Source organism: Pan troglodytes, chromosome 9 (assembly GCF_028858775.2).
Source record: "Pan troglodytes isolate AG18354 chromosome 9, NHGRI_mPanTro3-v2.0_pri, whole genome shotgun sequence".
NCBI classification, from domain to species: Eukaryota; Metazoa; Chordata; class Mammalia; order Primates; family Hominidae; genus Pan; species Pan troglodytes.
The window spans coordinates 48929459-48941973 of record NC_072407.2 but is presented as its reverse complement, the minus strand read 5'-3'; the positions used below and the strand labels follow the sequence as shown (position 1 = coordinate 48941973).

The 12515-nt window shown below is 55.7% G+C and overlaps 1 protein-coding gene across 6 annotated transcripts in view; it reads right to left on the bottom strand.

Annotated features, from left to right (window-relative positions):
* The window catches only part of TSPAN18 (tetraspanin 18), a 205648-nt gene that overhangs the window by 3843 nt on the left and 189290 nt on the right, over positions 1–12515 (bottom strand). For all 6 annotated transcript variants that reach the window (XM_001159889.7, XM_009460282.5, XM_009460283.5 and 3 more), the window contains 4 exons: positions 10575–10649; positions 9309–9407; positions 8622–8804; positions 1849–1932 (listed from right to left, as the gene is read on the bottom strand). In XM_001159889.7, coding sequence (XP_001159889.2) covers positions 1849–1932; positions 8622–8804; positions 9309–9407; positions 10575–10649 — 441 coding nt within the window. The remainder of the gene's footprint in view (positions 1–1848; positions 1933–8621; positions 8805–9308; positions 9408–10574; positions 10650–12515) is intronic.

Genomic DNA, 12515 nt, shown 5'->3' with positions numbered 1-12515 from the left:
CATGTTGGCCAGGATGGTCTCCATCTCTTGACCTCGTGATCTGCCTGCCTCGGCCTCCCAAAGTGCTAGGATTTACAGGCGTGAGCCACAGCGCCCAGCCAAGGAACAGTTTTAAGTGCTTTATTGGGAGGTATGTAACCTACCTGAGGTCACAGAGCCACCAGCAGGGGAGCTTGGGTTTCAGTCCCAGGCATTGTGACCCCAGAGCCCATGCTTACAACCCCTGCAGGCTCCCCTCCAGCTCACAGGAAGGTGGTGAGATTTAAGTGTAATGCAATTACCTAATGATGTAATGTGCCTCTTATCTAGAAGATGCTCAGTAAAAGGTTACCAGGACTGCTATGAATAGGCAGGCAGCTGCAGCCCTTCCCCGGAGTTATGAGCTCCATCCCTGAACACCTGTCTGAGGGCCTGGGGTGGTGGGGCAGGGAGACCCTAGCTCAGGGACTCTGACCAGATTTGCTGATGTTCTCACGGCCAGAGCTCATTGCAAGTAGCTGAGGGAACAGTCCCCAGACCACAGGTCATGGCCAAATCACCAGGAGGCTCACTGGGGTGGGGAGGGGCTACCGGGACGGGGCCATGTAAAGGTCTCCATATTGAGCAGGATTCTGCCTCCCATGGGGCTGGCCAGCCAGGCTCATGGGCTGGGCTGGGAGTGAGGCAGCAGATCAAGTATATGAATGCTGCTTCCTGAGCCCCAGTAGCATGCTGTCCCCGTCATCTGTAATCCCTCTGTGCCCTGGGAGCAGGGTGATCAGCCCATTTTGCAGATGAAGAAACTGTGACTTAGACATCCTGCATTTGGAGAGAGGCACAGCTGGGAGCCGGACTCTAGGGCCCATGCTCTTCCTTCATGGGACACGTCCCTGAGATTTCCCTGGGCTTGCTGCGGATTTATCTTGTTCATTGTTGCCCGCCATGAGGGGACTTGTTCAACTATAACAGTGCTGGCGAAGAGTAGGGCTCAGTGTGTGCTTGTTGAATACATGAATGAATAATAAATGACCCCTCCCTCTCCGCCATCCGCAGTAGCCTCCACGAAACTGCACTCCATGGCGCTGCAGGCACAGTGGGAAACCAGGCAAGGCGAAGTTCATGGTGCCAGGTGCCCAGGCTGCTGGAGGGGGAAGCTAAGGATCGGGCTGCCTGACTTCCTTCCCCTGCAGGCCGAGGACTGACTGAGGCCCCAGAGTGCCCCTTCCTGGGTTTGGTCAGATGTGGGCAACGCTCTGTCCAGCCCCCAGGAGCAGCAAGTTGGAGATCCCAGAGGATGGAGATCCCAGAGGACAGAAACGGGAGGCGGCCGCTCCTCCCTTTGGCTGAGGCGCCACCTAGTGGTGATTGCAAACGGTCTGCAGGAGCTTACCTTTCAAGGGGACTCTGGGGCCCTCAGATAAAGGAGGCTAAGGCCACCGTTGTGGATGAATAAGGCCCTGTAGGCCCTGAACACCCCACAGAGAAAAGGCCTGATCTCAAACCACGGGCTACAGCCTGTCCTTCAAGGCAGCCGTGCTGATGCCTCTGCAAGCGTGAAATCTCTCTGGACCATGGAGCTGGGGCGGAGGTGGGGATGAGGATGGAAGAGTGAGAGGGAGTGGGGATGACACTCAGGGCCTGCCCATCCCCATTTCTGGGACACTGGCTCCCATGTTTCATCTCCAGAGTTCAAGAATGACTCTCAGGCAGCACAGACACAGCCGGGCTTACCACCCCATAGCACCCACAGTGGGGGCCCCTTGGGTCCCAGGTGAAGGAAATGAAGAGGAAAGGAGGCTGGGGGGATCTGCCTAGGCTCCACGTGAGGCTTCATCCTGGGGAGCGGCAGAAGTGGGGGCCTTTACTTACCTCGATGGCCAATACCCCGATGGCAAGGGCTCCGGCCAAGTAGACGTAGGTCTCGAAGGTGTTGAGGATCACCGTGTAACAGCCCTGGGAGGGAGGGATGAGAGGTCAAGCTATGGCCAGGGTTGAGAGTCCTGGAGTCAGAGTCCAGCATGTGGACTAGGGTTCATGGCAGGTGTCCCCAGAGCTCTCACCCTATCACACGGCTGCTGAGACAGGACAGTGGGGAGGGGGTGCAGGGCAGGAGACCCAGAAACAGCGACTTGGCAGCATGGCACCAAAGACCCTCTTTGCCACCCGGCCCCTAAGGTGGGACAGAGAACTGACAGCGTGCAGGCCATGTCTAATGTTGCTACTACAGTGATTGGAATATTGGGAAATTTCCCATAAATATCTGGACTTCCTGCTGCTCTGGAGAAATCAGAAGAACCAGCAAGGGGAGCTATTCCTTTTCACATCAGCAGCTGCTGCCTTCGGGTGCCAACAGGTGGTCCCTGGGGATCCACAGCACTCCACCCCTCTCCCCTGCACAATTCCCTATTGTTTCACACCCACTCGCTCTACTGTTCCTCGTGACCTGCCTGGCTGCAGAAGGTGTTTTGGTTTTCGGCCACTTCCCCAAGGAAACACAGCCCAGCCTTCAAATCCCTGCTCGCATGCCACCTCCTTCGGGCAGCTTTCTGAACCAGCCCAGTCCACAGGCCCTGGACTTAATTCCCATGATCTTACTGCTTTCTTAAGCAATCCTAGAGATACATAAACTGAGACAGAGACAGAGATCGAGATCAAGATCGAGATAGATAGATAGAGATAGGGAAAAGCAAGCTAGTGCCAAGCCAGGAGCTGCCAGTCCATGGCTGCTGCCCCCTCTGACCCTAAGCACCTCACACCTCTGTCATTTTCATGTTCATAACTCTCCCCTCCCCCATGCTGACCACAGAGACTGATGCATGGTACTTGCTTTGAATGACACGTATTTTCAAAGTGGGAGAACTTTCCTTCCTTTATAGGAGCCTGCATATTCTTTGGGCCCAGGCTGAGAACCTGCAAGGGAACAAATCCCCAGATGGGGGTGGAGAGATCATGCCCAGCCCTTTTTGGGTGACGGTTGCTATTTCTGGGCTCTGTTGAGACCGGGGATTCTTGGGTGCTGACATGCTCACTTCTCTTGTCCATCGTGCAGAAGCCCAGCCCCTTTGGCCAAAAGTAGGACTGAGGCTGCACCCAGGCAGGTGGACAGCAGGGCCTGATCTGGGACTAGTGGCCAGGTGGTGTCCTAGTACCTGCCTGGAGGCTGACCAGGAGCTGGGCAGGGAAGTCCCCCAGAAGCCCTCCCTGGAGCCCCATGGAGCAAACAGGACATACCCAGATAGAAACAGACCCCACCGGCACGACGATCTGGGTCCATGATACTCTCAGGACTGAGTGTGCATGGGAATAATCGGGGAAGTGGTTGGCAATGCAGATGCCAAGACCTCACCCCACAACAGTGGATCAGTGGGTCTGGCGTGGAGCCCAGGTATCAGCATTATAGGACGATACCCAAGGTAATTTCTAGTGACCAGGCTGTGGCCAGGCTTTGAAAGACCTCAAGCCCAGAGATGACAAGGAGAAAAGGTCTTAATTGAACCTTCAGGCCTTGTCTCTGCTGTGGCACTGGGAGCCCAGTTAAGGGCTGTATGACTGGGATGGAGCCCTAAGGGCAACCCAGGGGTTCCTACCCCAGGCCAGGCCAGGCCAGGACATCAGTGTGGCTGGGGGCCGTTCAGGGCTGGCCCTCCATTCAGTGAGGCCCAGGGTCCATCCTGGATCTGCCAGCAGACCCATGTTGGAGCCCCAAATCCTTTGTTAAGCGAGTTTTTTAAAAATTATACTTTAAGTTCTAGGGTACATGTGCACAACGTGCAGGTTTGTTACATATGTATCCATGTGCCATGTTGGTGTGCTGCACCCATTAACTCGTCATTTACATTAGGTATATCTCCTAATGCTATCCCTCCCCCCTCCCATGTGAAGCGATTTTGAAGCATTAGAACCCTAAAATGCAGAACTATAACAGCAGAAAAACTAACCTGCTCTGCGAGCAAGGAAAGAGAGGTGAGTTGTATAGTTTTGGGATCAGCCCTGGCAGGGGATGCCTCGGCCCTCCCATCATCCCCTCAGTGTTCCACATGCCTGCCAGCCACAGGGACATAATCCCACCTCCTGCAGCCCCAACACACACACTGGGTTTGTGAACTCTTCGAGGGGTTTCCCGGACAGGGAACAGCAATGGCCCAGGAGAGTGGTATCTGGCAATGGTCCTTAGGGCCTGGCTGCCTGGGGTCCCAGCCAGCGCTGCCACTGGCTTGCTGTGCGACCTTGGGCTATTTACTTCCTCTCCCTATGCCTCAGTTGCCCCATCTGTACAATGGGGCCATGTAGATTACCTCATGGGATTGCTGTGAGGATAAAATGAGATACTGAAGGTAAGGCACTAGGAAGAGTGTTGGCAAGTAGCAAGCTCTCAATCTCAATGCCTGTTAGGATTACCAAGGATTACCGTCTGTCTCTCTGTGGCGCTCTTAGCATATCCTGAGTGATGGAAAGTGTCTGAGCATAGAGTTGGGTGTCACTGCAATACAATCACACACACACACACACACACACACACACACACACACCCACCCAGAAGGGGACAGGAGAAGCAGCACATCTCTTCCAGAGCATGAAATTGACTTTGACATGCCTCACCCGGGGAAACTGGCAAGAAGCCGGGGACCTTGTCCAGCAGAGGGAAGCTGAGCCCTGCTGTGTGGCACCTGGGCCTTGACAGCTCATCTTCCCCTATCAGGCTTTGGCACCAAAGACCCTTCAGGCCCCTGGACTCAACCAAGCAGCCCAGGTTGCCCAATGGAAGCTTCCCAGGAACAGAGACACCCCTGGGGAGGTTGGGGCATGGACAGGATGCCACCACCCACTCTGAATGAGTGTCTGCTCTCTTGATAACTTTGCTAGGGCCTCGTGGGCTCTATCTCACTTGATCTCATTACAGCCCTCGGGGAGGAGGGGTCTTACCTGCATTTTACCCACAAGAAAAGGGAGGGAGGAGCAGTGGCTAACTTGTTTAAGATCACACACGAGGAAGGGAAGCCGGGATTTACACTGAGGATTCCAAATTCCCGGTCTTTCCTCTGTGCTTAAGGGAAGGGGGGCTGGCATGAGCGGCTGGGTTCTCCCTCCTGTGGGCCAGGCCCTGGCTGTAGCCCAGAGCTTACATCTACACACCTGGAGATTGCTTCACCACCACCCACCATCTCCACCCCGTGACGGTTTCCCCTGTCACCACCCGGTGAGACACATGGCGGGGAGCCTCTCCCCAGCCTGCCACCACAGACTATGAGTCTTCTAACCATGTGGGCTGTTGCTAGTGCCATCCTCCCTCTCTGCTGGGTGGTCACATCCCCCGCCCCCTGCTGCCACCCACAGTCACCACCCACCTAATCTGATGAGGGGCAGCCAGGCCTGGTTGCCACCACAATGGGTCACCCACACGCAATGCTTCCCACACGTACATCTCCAGCACCGACCCCTCCAGCTCCACCCCATACACCCAGCTGCCCACTGGACACCTCTGCTCAGCTGTTCCAAAGGCTTCTTTTTTTCTTTTTTTTGAGATGGAGTCTCACTGTGCCGCCCAGGCTGAAGCGCAGTGGCACGATCTCAGCTCACCGCAACCTCCGCCTCCCGGGTTCAAGTGATTCTCCTGCCTCAGCCTCCCAAGTAGCTGGGATTATAGGCACATGCCACCATGCCAGGCTAATTTTTGTATTTTTAGTAGAGACGGGGTTTCTCCGTGTTGGCTGGGCTGATCTCAAACTCCTGACATCAGGTGATCTGCCCGCCTCGGCCTCCCAAAGTGTTGGGATTACAGGCGTGAGCCACCGCGCCTGGCCTCCAAAGGTTTCTTAGACGCAACATGCCCCAGACTGAATGCAAGATCGTCCCCAAACCAGAAGCCAGTCACTCAGCACCTCCTCCTGCCCCTCCTCCAATGAGGACCCATCACGAAGGCTGGTAGATTTTGCCTCCTCAACATTTCTCAGATCCACACACCTCTCTGTCTTTACCGCCATCACCCTGGTCTTACCTGCTGTCCTTTCTCACTGGCACCAGTATAAAAGCCCCCTGTCTACCCAGGTCCACCACCAATGTGGACCAGGGGGCCACAGAGCAACTAGGATGTCCCTGTGGCCACGCCATGCATCCCTGCACACCTCACCCCCACCCCAACCCCCACAGTGAACTCAACTCTTCCCAGATCCTTGCCATGGGCCTGCCAGCAAAGTCAGAAATGTATCCTAGGGCCGGACATGGTGGTTCATGCCTGTAATCCCAGCACTTTGGGAGGCCAAGAGGGTGGATCATTTGAGGTCGGGAGTTTGAGACCAGCCTGGACAACATGGTGAAATGCCGGTCTCTACCAAAAAATACAAAAATTAGCTGAGTATGGTGGCACGTGCCTGTAGTCCCAGCTACTTGAGAGGTTGAGGTGGGAGAAACACTTGAACCCTGGAGGTGGAGGTTGCAGTGAGCCAGGATTGTGCCATTGCACTCCAGCCTGAGCGACAGAGCGAGACTCAGTCTCAAAAAAAAAAAAAAAAAAAAAAAAAAAAATGCATCCTGGGCTTTAAGCAACGGGGCTTTGGAGGAAAAGACAAATAGAGACAGTTCCACAGCAGCAGGTTTTTAACGGGAAGAAATGCCTAGGAGGGACATGAATGTCTCAGCAAAGAAACCCCAGGAGCCACTCTCAGACCCTCAGGAACAACAGAGTCACTGGAAAGAATGAATGTGGCTGTGCAGGGACCTCTCTGATGAGCTCCGATTTTAAAGACATGCCCAGGAGAGGAAAGGAGACATCCTAACGGAGGATGAGTCCAGAAATGGGAAGCACATCTGATGCGGGGAATGGGGCCCATGGGAAGCCTCCTGAAAACTTACAAGTAGCATTAAAAGGTTCTAAGTTTGGCTGTTGGCAACGGGCATCTCAAACGACAGCTCCTTCACCAAGTTAGAAATTCACTGGTCTTTCACATAAACCCCACGCTATGGTGGCCGCTGTATGCCATGGAACTGTACGTGGCCCGGGCTCCTTCTCTCTGGATGCTCTGCCATCCTAGGGGCCACCTCCCTCTGCCAAGTCCTAGCCAGAGAAAAAAGGAGGGGTGGGCACAGCACTTTCTCTTAAGGATGTGACTCAAGTTGCACAAATCACCTCTGCTCACCTCCCGTTAGCCAGAACTCGGTTACATGGTCTAGCTGCAAGGCAGGCTGGGAAGTGCAGCCTCTAGCTGGTGGTCATGGGGTGTGATAACCATTCCCTTCCCAAGAGAGTAGGGGTGAATGGATCGTGGGGGGCAGCCAGCAGCCTCTGCCAACATATGGAATCTGAGGTCCAGAGAGGGTGTCTTGGCGAAGGCAACGCAGCAGTTACCAGCCCACCCCTGCCTGCCATGGAAGCCTGAAACTCCCCTCCCCGCCCTGCAGCTGCTCCCCACGGCAGGTCTCTCTGCCCCACGTCCACAGTAGCCTCAACTCAGGGCCCTCATTTCTCTATTGAGCCTCTTTCCCCCAATGCAGGAAGGCAGGGTGATGAGGGACAGAGAGAATGTGGCCCTCAGGGCCTCAGGAATCCATGGGGAGGTGCCAGGGCCAGAGGGGCTGAGTTCCTGGGGCAGAGCTGAGGCTGGAAAGGGCCCGCCAGAGCCCCAGGACCCAGGCCTCTGCTCATTGTCACCTCCTCTGGGGCTTTGCAAGTTCTGCCTTGAGCCCCCACCCAAGGCCCATTCTAGCCCCTCATCTGGTTTTATTTCTTCGCAGTAATCATGACCATGTGAAATGATTACTTCTCGTTAGTTTGCTGCTTGTTCATCTTGCGCGTCCTCTAATGAGATCGTGAGCCTCGCAGGAACAGGGGCCTTGTCTCCTGTCCCCTGCTGTGTCTCTTGCATCTGGAACTCTCCATGAGACCCTCGTTAAAGTCCTACTCAAGCAAGGGGGCTGGGGCCCAGGCTTAGATCACCCTCGCCCTCTCCCTCCCTCTCCTCCTGCCTAGCCTGGTCACACGCCCACACTGGCAGAGTGGGGGCTGGTCAGTGGGAAGAAGGGGATTAAGAGCAAGGGCATTGTGAACTCATAAGGGTGTGTGGGCAGGAGGCACACAAAGCCAGGCGCTTGTCTTCCCTAGAAATGGCACGTGCAGGAAGGGAAAGGGTTTCTTCCAAGGCTGCGAGGAAGTCCTCAGGTTGCAAGAGAACCTGAAAAGTCTAGGAGCTTCTCTGACCTTGGAGAGTCAGGTCAAGGAGACCTTGCTCCCTTAGGGCGCCCCACATGGCAAATAAGAGCTTCCTCCAAAATACAGTGCATGGCTAAGAAGGGCCCCCCACTGTGCAATTCTGGTTCTGTCCCCCTCCCTCCCTTTGGACCTGCATTATCAGAAACTCAGGAAACATCGGGAAACTCCTACTCACCCCTTAGCCCCAGCCTGAATGCCCACTCCAGCGGCAGACCATCTGCCACTGTCATCCTTCCCCATTTTGGTTGGATCTCAGGGGCTTGGACAGAGAGCCTCCATCAGCCCCTGCTCAGGTGCAGGCATCCCATATCATGGCCAACACTTCCCTGGGATTCCTCAGGTAGCTTCGGACCCTCTGGGGTGATAGCGCCTCCCACCCAGCTCTGGCCACCCAAATCCCGATAGACCCACTCCCCTGTCTGGAGAACAGGGCCAGTACCTGCTTGTTTAGGAATAGGCTCCTTCCCAGGAGGCACTCCTCCCGGCTCAGCAGGACCCCGTCCCGACTTTGGGGTTCCCTCCGGCAGCAGGCCTCCGGCACCTCTTCACTATCCAGGGTCAGGAGCCGAAACACAGATGCAAACTTAAAGTCTTCAGGCCCGTTGACCCCGCAGCAACCAAACTAGGGGGAGATCCCAGAGAAGGTTCTGGTGGGCAGGAGGAGGACACAGGGGCGGGGACAGAGAAGGACATACAGCCTCTGCAAAGGAGTGGCATCAGAAGACTGGGTGTGGGCGGGCTCCACCTGTCACTACTGTGTGACCATGGGAAAGCCACTCAGCTTCTCTGGGCCTTCAGTGTCCTCATCTCTATAACAGAGGTGGCAGTAACAATTCCTACCTCACCAGGCGCTTAGCCATCCATAAACAGTTGCTGTGGTTATTATCATCATCATAATGACCATTGCTTGGGGACCCAAGACAGGGATAGCAAACAGGTTTCATCCCGAGTAGGGACTGTGATCAAGTGGCATGGCTGCCTGGAATGCTGCGTGGATGGTGATTCCAAGGCCAGGTCTGTGATCAATGGGAGAGTGCCTGGATTGATTACTGATGCCTGGCGTGGGCATGTGAACACTGGGCATCGTGGCTCTGAATGTTCATAGCATCTCTGGGGCGTCACTCACTGTGATCATGACCGAGTTCCAGGTGGCGGAGAAGACGTCTGTGTCGTTATTGCCCTGGTAGTGCTTGGTGAGCTCCTTGGTGAAGAATTCTCGGGTGAGCTGGGGGCAGAGGGAGAAGATGGGCTTAGGCCTGGCAGTTGGGTGCAGCCCCCACCCTCCATCGTCTCTCCATCCACCTGCTTGGGAGTTGGGGGAATGAGAGCTAGGGGCTCTGCATCCTGGTGCCAGGTCCCCTGGGATTCTCCTAAACCACCAACTTGGGGCAGTCTTCTTATCCCCAGTGGAGAAAGGAAGCCCATACACATGCACATCTCGGTGGAGCCGAGGTCAGGGCACGCTGAGGACCTCACTCCACCTGCAGCTCTGCCCAGAGGGAGGGCTTGTCTGGGTGGGGAGTTTGCACCTCACCCCACCCCTTCCACCTGAGCTGTTCCCCAGACAGAGCCAAGCAGATGCCCTGGGTCCCAGGGCCTGAAGAAGCTACAGGACCGGGCAGGAAGTCTTTGTACATCAGTTTCCAGAGGAGTACTCCACAGTTTCTCCTACTCCCAAAATATTCTCCTTCCCTCCTGCTGCAGTCAAAGGCTAGGGCCCTGGGTGGTGCCCAGCAGAGGAGACCATCTGGGCACCATTGTCTGCTCACAGGCTGTGGTGGCCTCCTCCACTGCTCCGTGCTGGCTACCCTCCCCGCCCGCCTCCTCTACCCCAGGGCCATTTTGTGTCTCCTGCCCCATTGCCCCTCCTCCCCTCCCATCTTTCTCCAACCCCCCGCCCCAGTCTCCCTTTGGCTATGGTGCCTGGCTCTGGTCAACTCAGGGGAGGCAGCTGGCACCCCAGCTGCCTGTAGCCTCTGGAACTTGGTGGCTTGTGGGGCCAAGGTACCCAGGAGGATACCAGCCAGGGCCTCCTCCGAGAGCAGTCTGCCCTGTGCTCCTACATTCCAGCCTCTCCGACTATTCTGACTGTCTTGCTATCACTGGGCCGTTACCAGGCAAGGTTTGGAAGGGATGTTTCCAGAATAAGGTATGGGGTTGTACCAGATGCTTTGGGAGCGGAGAAAAGCCCTTGCAGGAACAGGCTTACTGGGGTCTCTCCCTGGTCTGCGGGGCCTTGCCAGGCGGGTGGGGCCATGACTTGGGCTGGAAGTGCCAGATGAGAGGCTGCCCACTCTCTGAGACCCTTCAAGGAGGGGAGGAGCCAGACCTGAATGGCCACCAACCCCTTGCTGATAGCAGGAGGCAGGAAAGCTTGGGGCCTGATACGTACATTTTCCCTGAAGATGAAGGCCAGGATGGCTGCTGAGAGCTCTGCCAGGAAGATGATCAGGATGAACAGGAAGAACTGCAGGGAGAGGAACAGCCTTGTGAGCCCAGAGGGCAGGCAGGGGATGGGGTGGCCACTGGCCAATGCATCCGTCCATCTGTCACACCAGTGACGCAGTATACTCATTTTGTAAGATTAAGGCACTCCACTGCTATCAGACATTTTTCATAACAAACACACCAGTGATTCCTCCTTGGAGTCAACAGGATTGTGATCAAAATATGAAAAGAATAAACAAATATATACCTTCCATGCAAATGGTACCCTTAGAGAGGCCCCTTGTACAGTGTGCAACCTGAACAACCCTACTCAGCCACCCTGGAAGGAGATCGCTGATGAAACCCGTTTGAGCCCACTCTGGGTAAATTTCCTTCTGGGTAGGTTGTACGGGCTGCGAGAATCCTGAGTGCCTTGGGGATCCCCAGCTGGATTTCCCCACCCTGCCAGCCCCAGGGCCACCTCTCCCTGCCCCACTGCCTCTGGTTCCCATGGAAGTGGGGAGGTCACATTGACCTTCAGCCAAAACCCAAGGAATAAGATTGGAGGGAAGGTGGTATGACTACCAAATCTCAAAACCCATGGGCCAGGAGTTTGGTATCTAACACAGTCTTCTGCTCCACTCACTGAATTTGATGTTCCCTGAATGAACCACAGTGCCCCTCATTTCGGGGACCTCACAGGCTCTGTTACCTCTGCCAGGAAGGCACTGCCCTTCCTTGCCCACCAGTTCCTCATTTCTCCAGATCAGGTGAAGCCTCAGCCCCTCTCCTGGTGAGAAGCCTTTCCTGACTTCCCTAAGCAGGGAGAACCCTCCCTCTCCTGGGCTCCCCCGCACCACAGTGCCTAACAGAGGTGCCCGCACGGCCTTAGCACAGGGGCTGTCACTCAGCACGCTGCCTGCTTGGATGCCTGGGTCAGCACAGGTGTTGGTGCAGGACTCTTAGATGGATGAATGAGCCGGGGTGGAGCACTCGCCATGAAGGCCCTGTGATCTGCCACATCACCGGCCCTGGTCATTGTGTGGTTTCCTTTGGGCTGAGAGCTGTCAATAGAAGAAACTGGCTTTGCCTTCATTACTCAGCATAGCTGGTGCCCTTGACAAAGTCCGTTGTCACCCTATCTGGAAACCACCAGCAGAGGACTTTATCTCTGGCACACACAGAGACTGGTTCTTCCATGCCCTCCCAGGCACCCAGGCAGCAGCCAGACCTGCTCTCTGGGGTCCCAGTCATTAGGACTGCCTGCCTGCCTGCCTGCCCCCGATGTGCCAGGCTGGAAGGAGGCAAAGGGTGTTGGGCTTCAAGTCAGGACACCTCAGGGCCCGCCTTGTCTGTCCTCGTGTGTCATGGGACAACCACTCATACAAACCCCTTCCAGCCTCAGTTTTCTTGCCAGAGAAATGGGGATGTGGAGACCCACTTCTGGGGATTCCCCGTGGGGAATCACGAGGCATGTGAAAGCATTTCCCCTGTTGGAAATGAGCCAAGCAGAGCTTGGCATTGGGCTCTCATGTGCAGAAGGGGAGTGAATGTGGGCCACGAGCAGGATCCTCTGTGGCCTCCGAGGCCCGGCTCCTGGTGATGCACTGGCCTCCTCGCAGATGCTCTGTGGGTTGCTGACAATACCTTCAGGTGTCTCTCTCCTGGAATGTGCCTCTTGTGGTCAGAGGAAGATTTCTGTCACTTTATCCCCACCCCAGGGAGACCCCAGTCCAATTCCCTCCCTGATTCTTCAGCATCCACAGCGGCTGCCTTCTAGAGGTCCCGAGGCCTCTCCAAACTGTGTGGGCCAGGGTCCACCTTAGTGAGCGCCTCGGGAGGGGTATAGAATCTGTCCATTCAGCACACGGACATAAAACATCTCCGAGGCCTGGCAAGTGGGTTT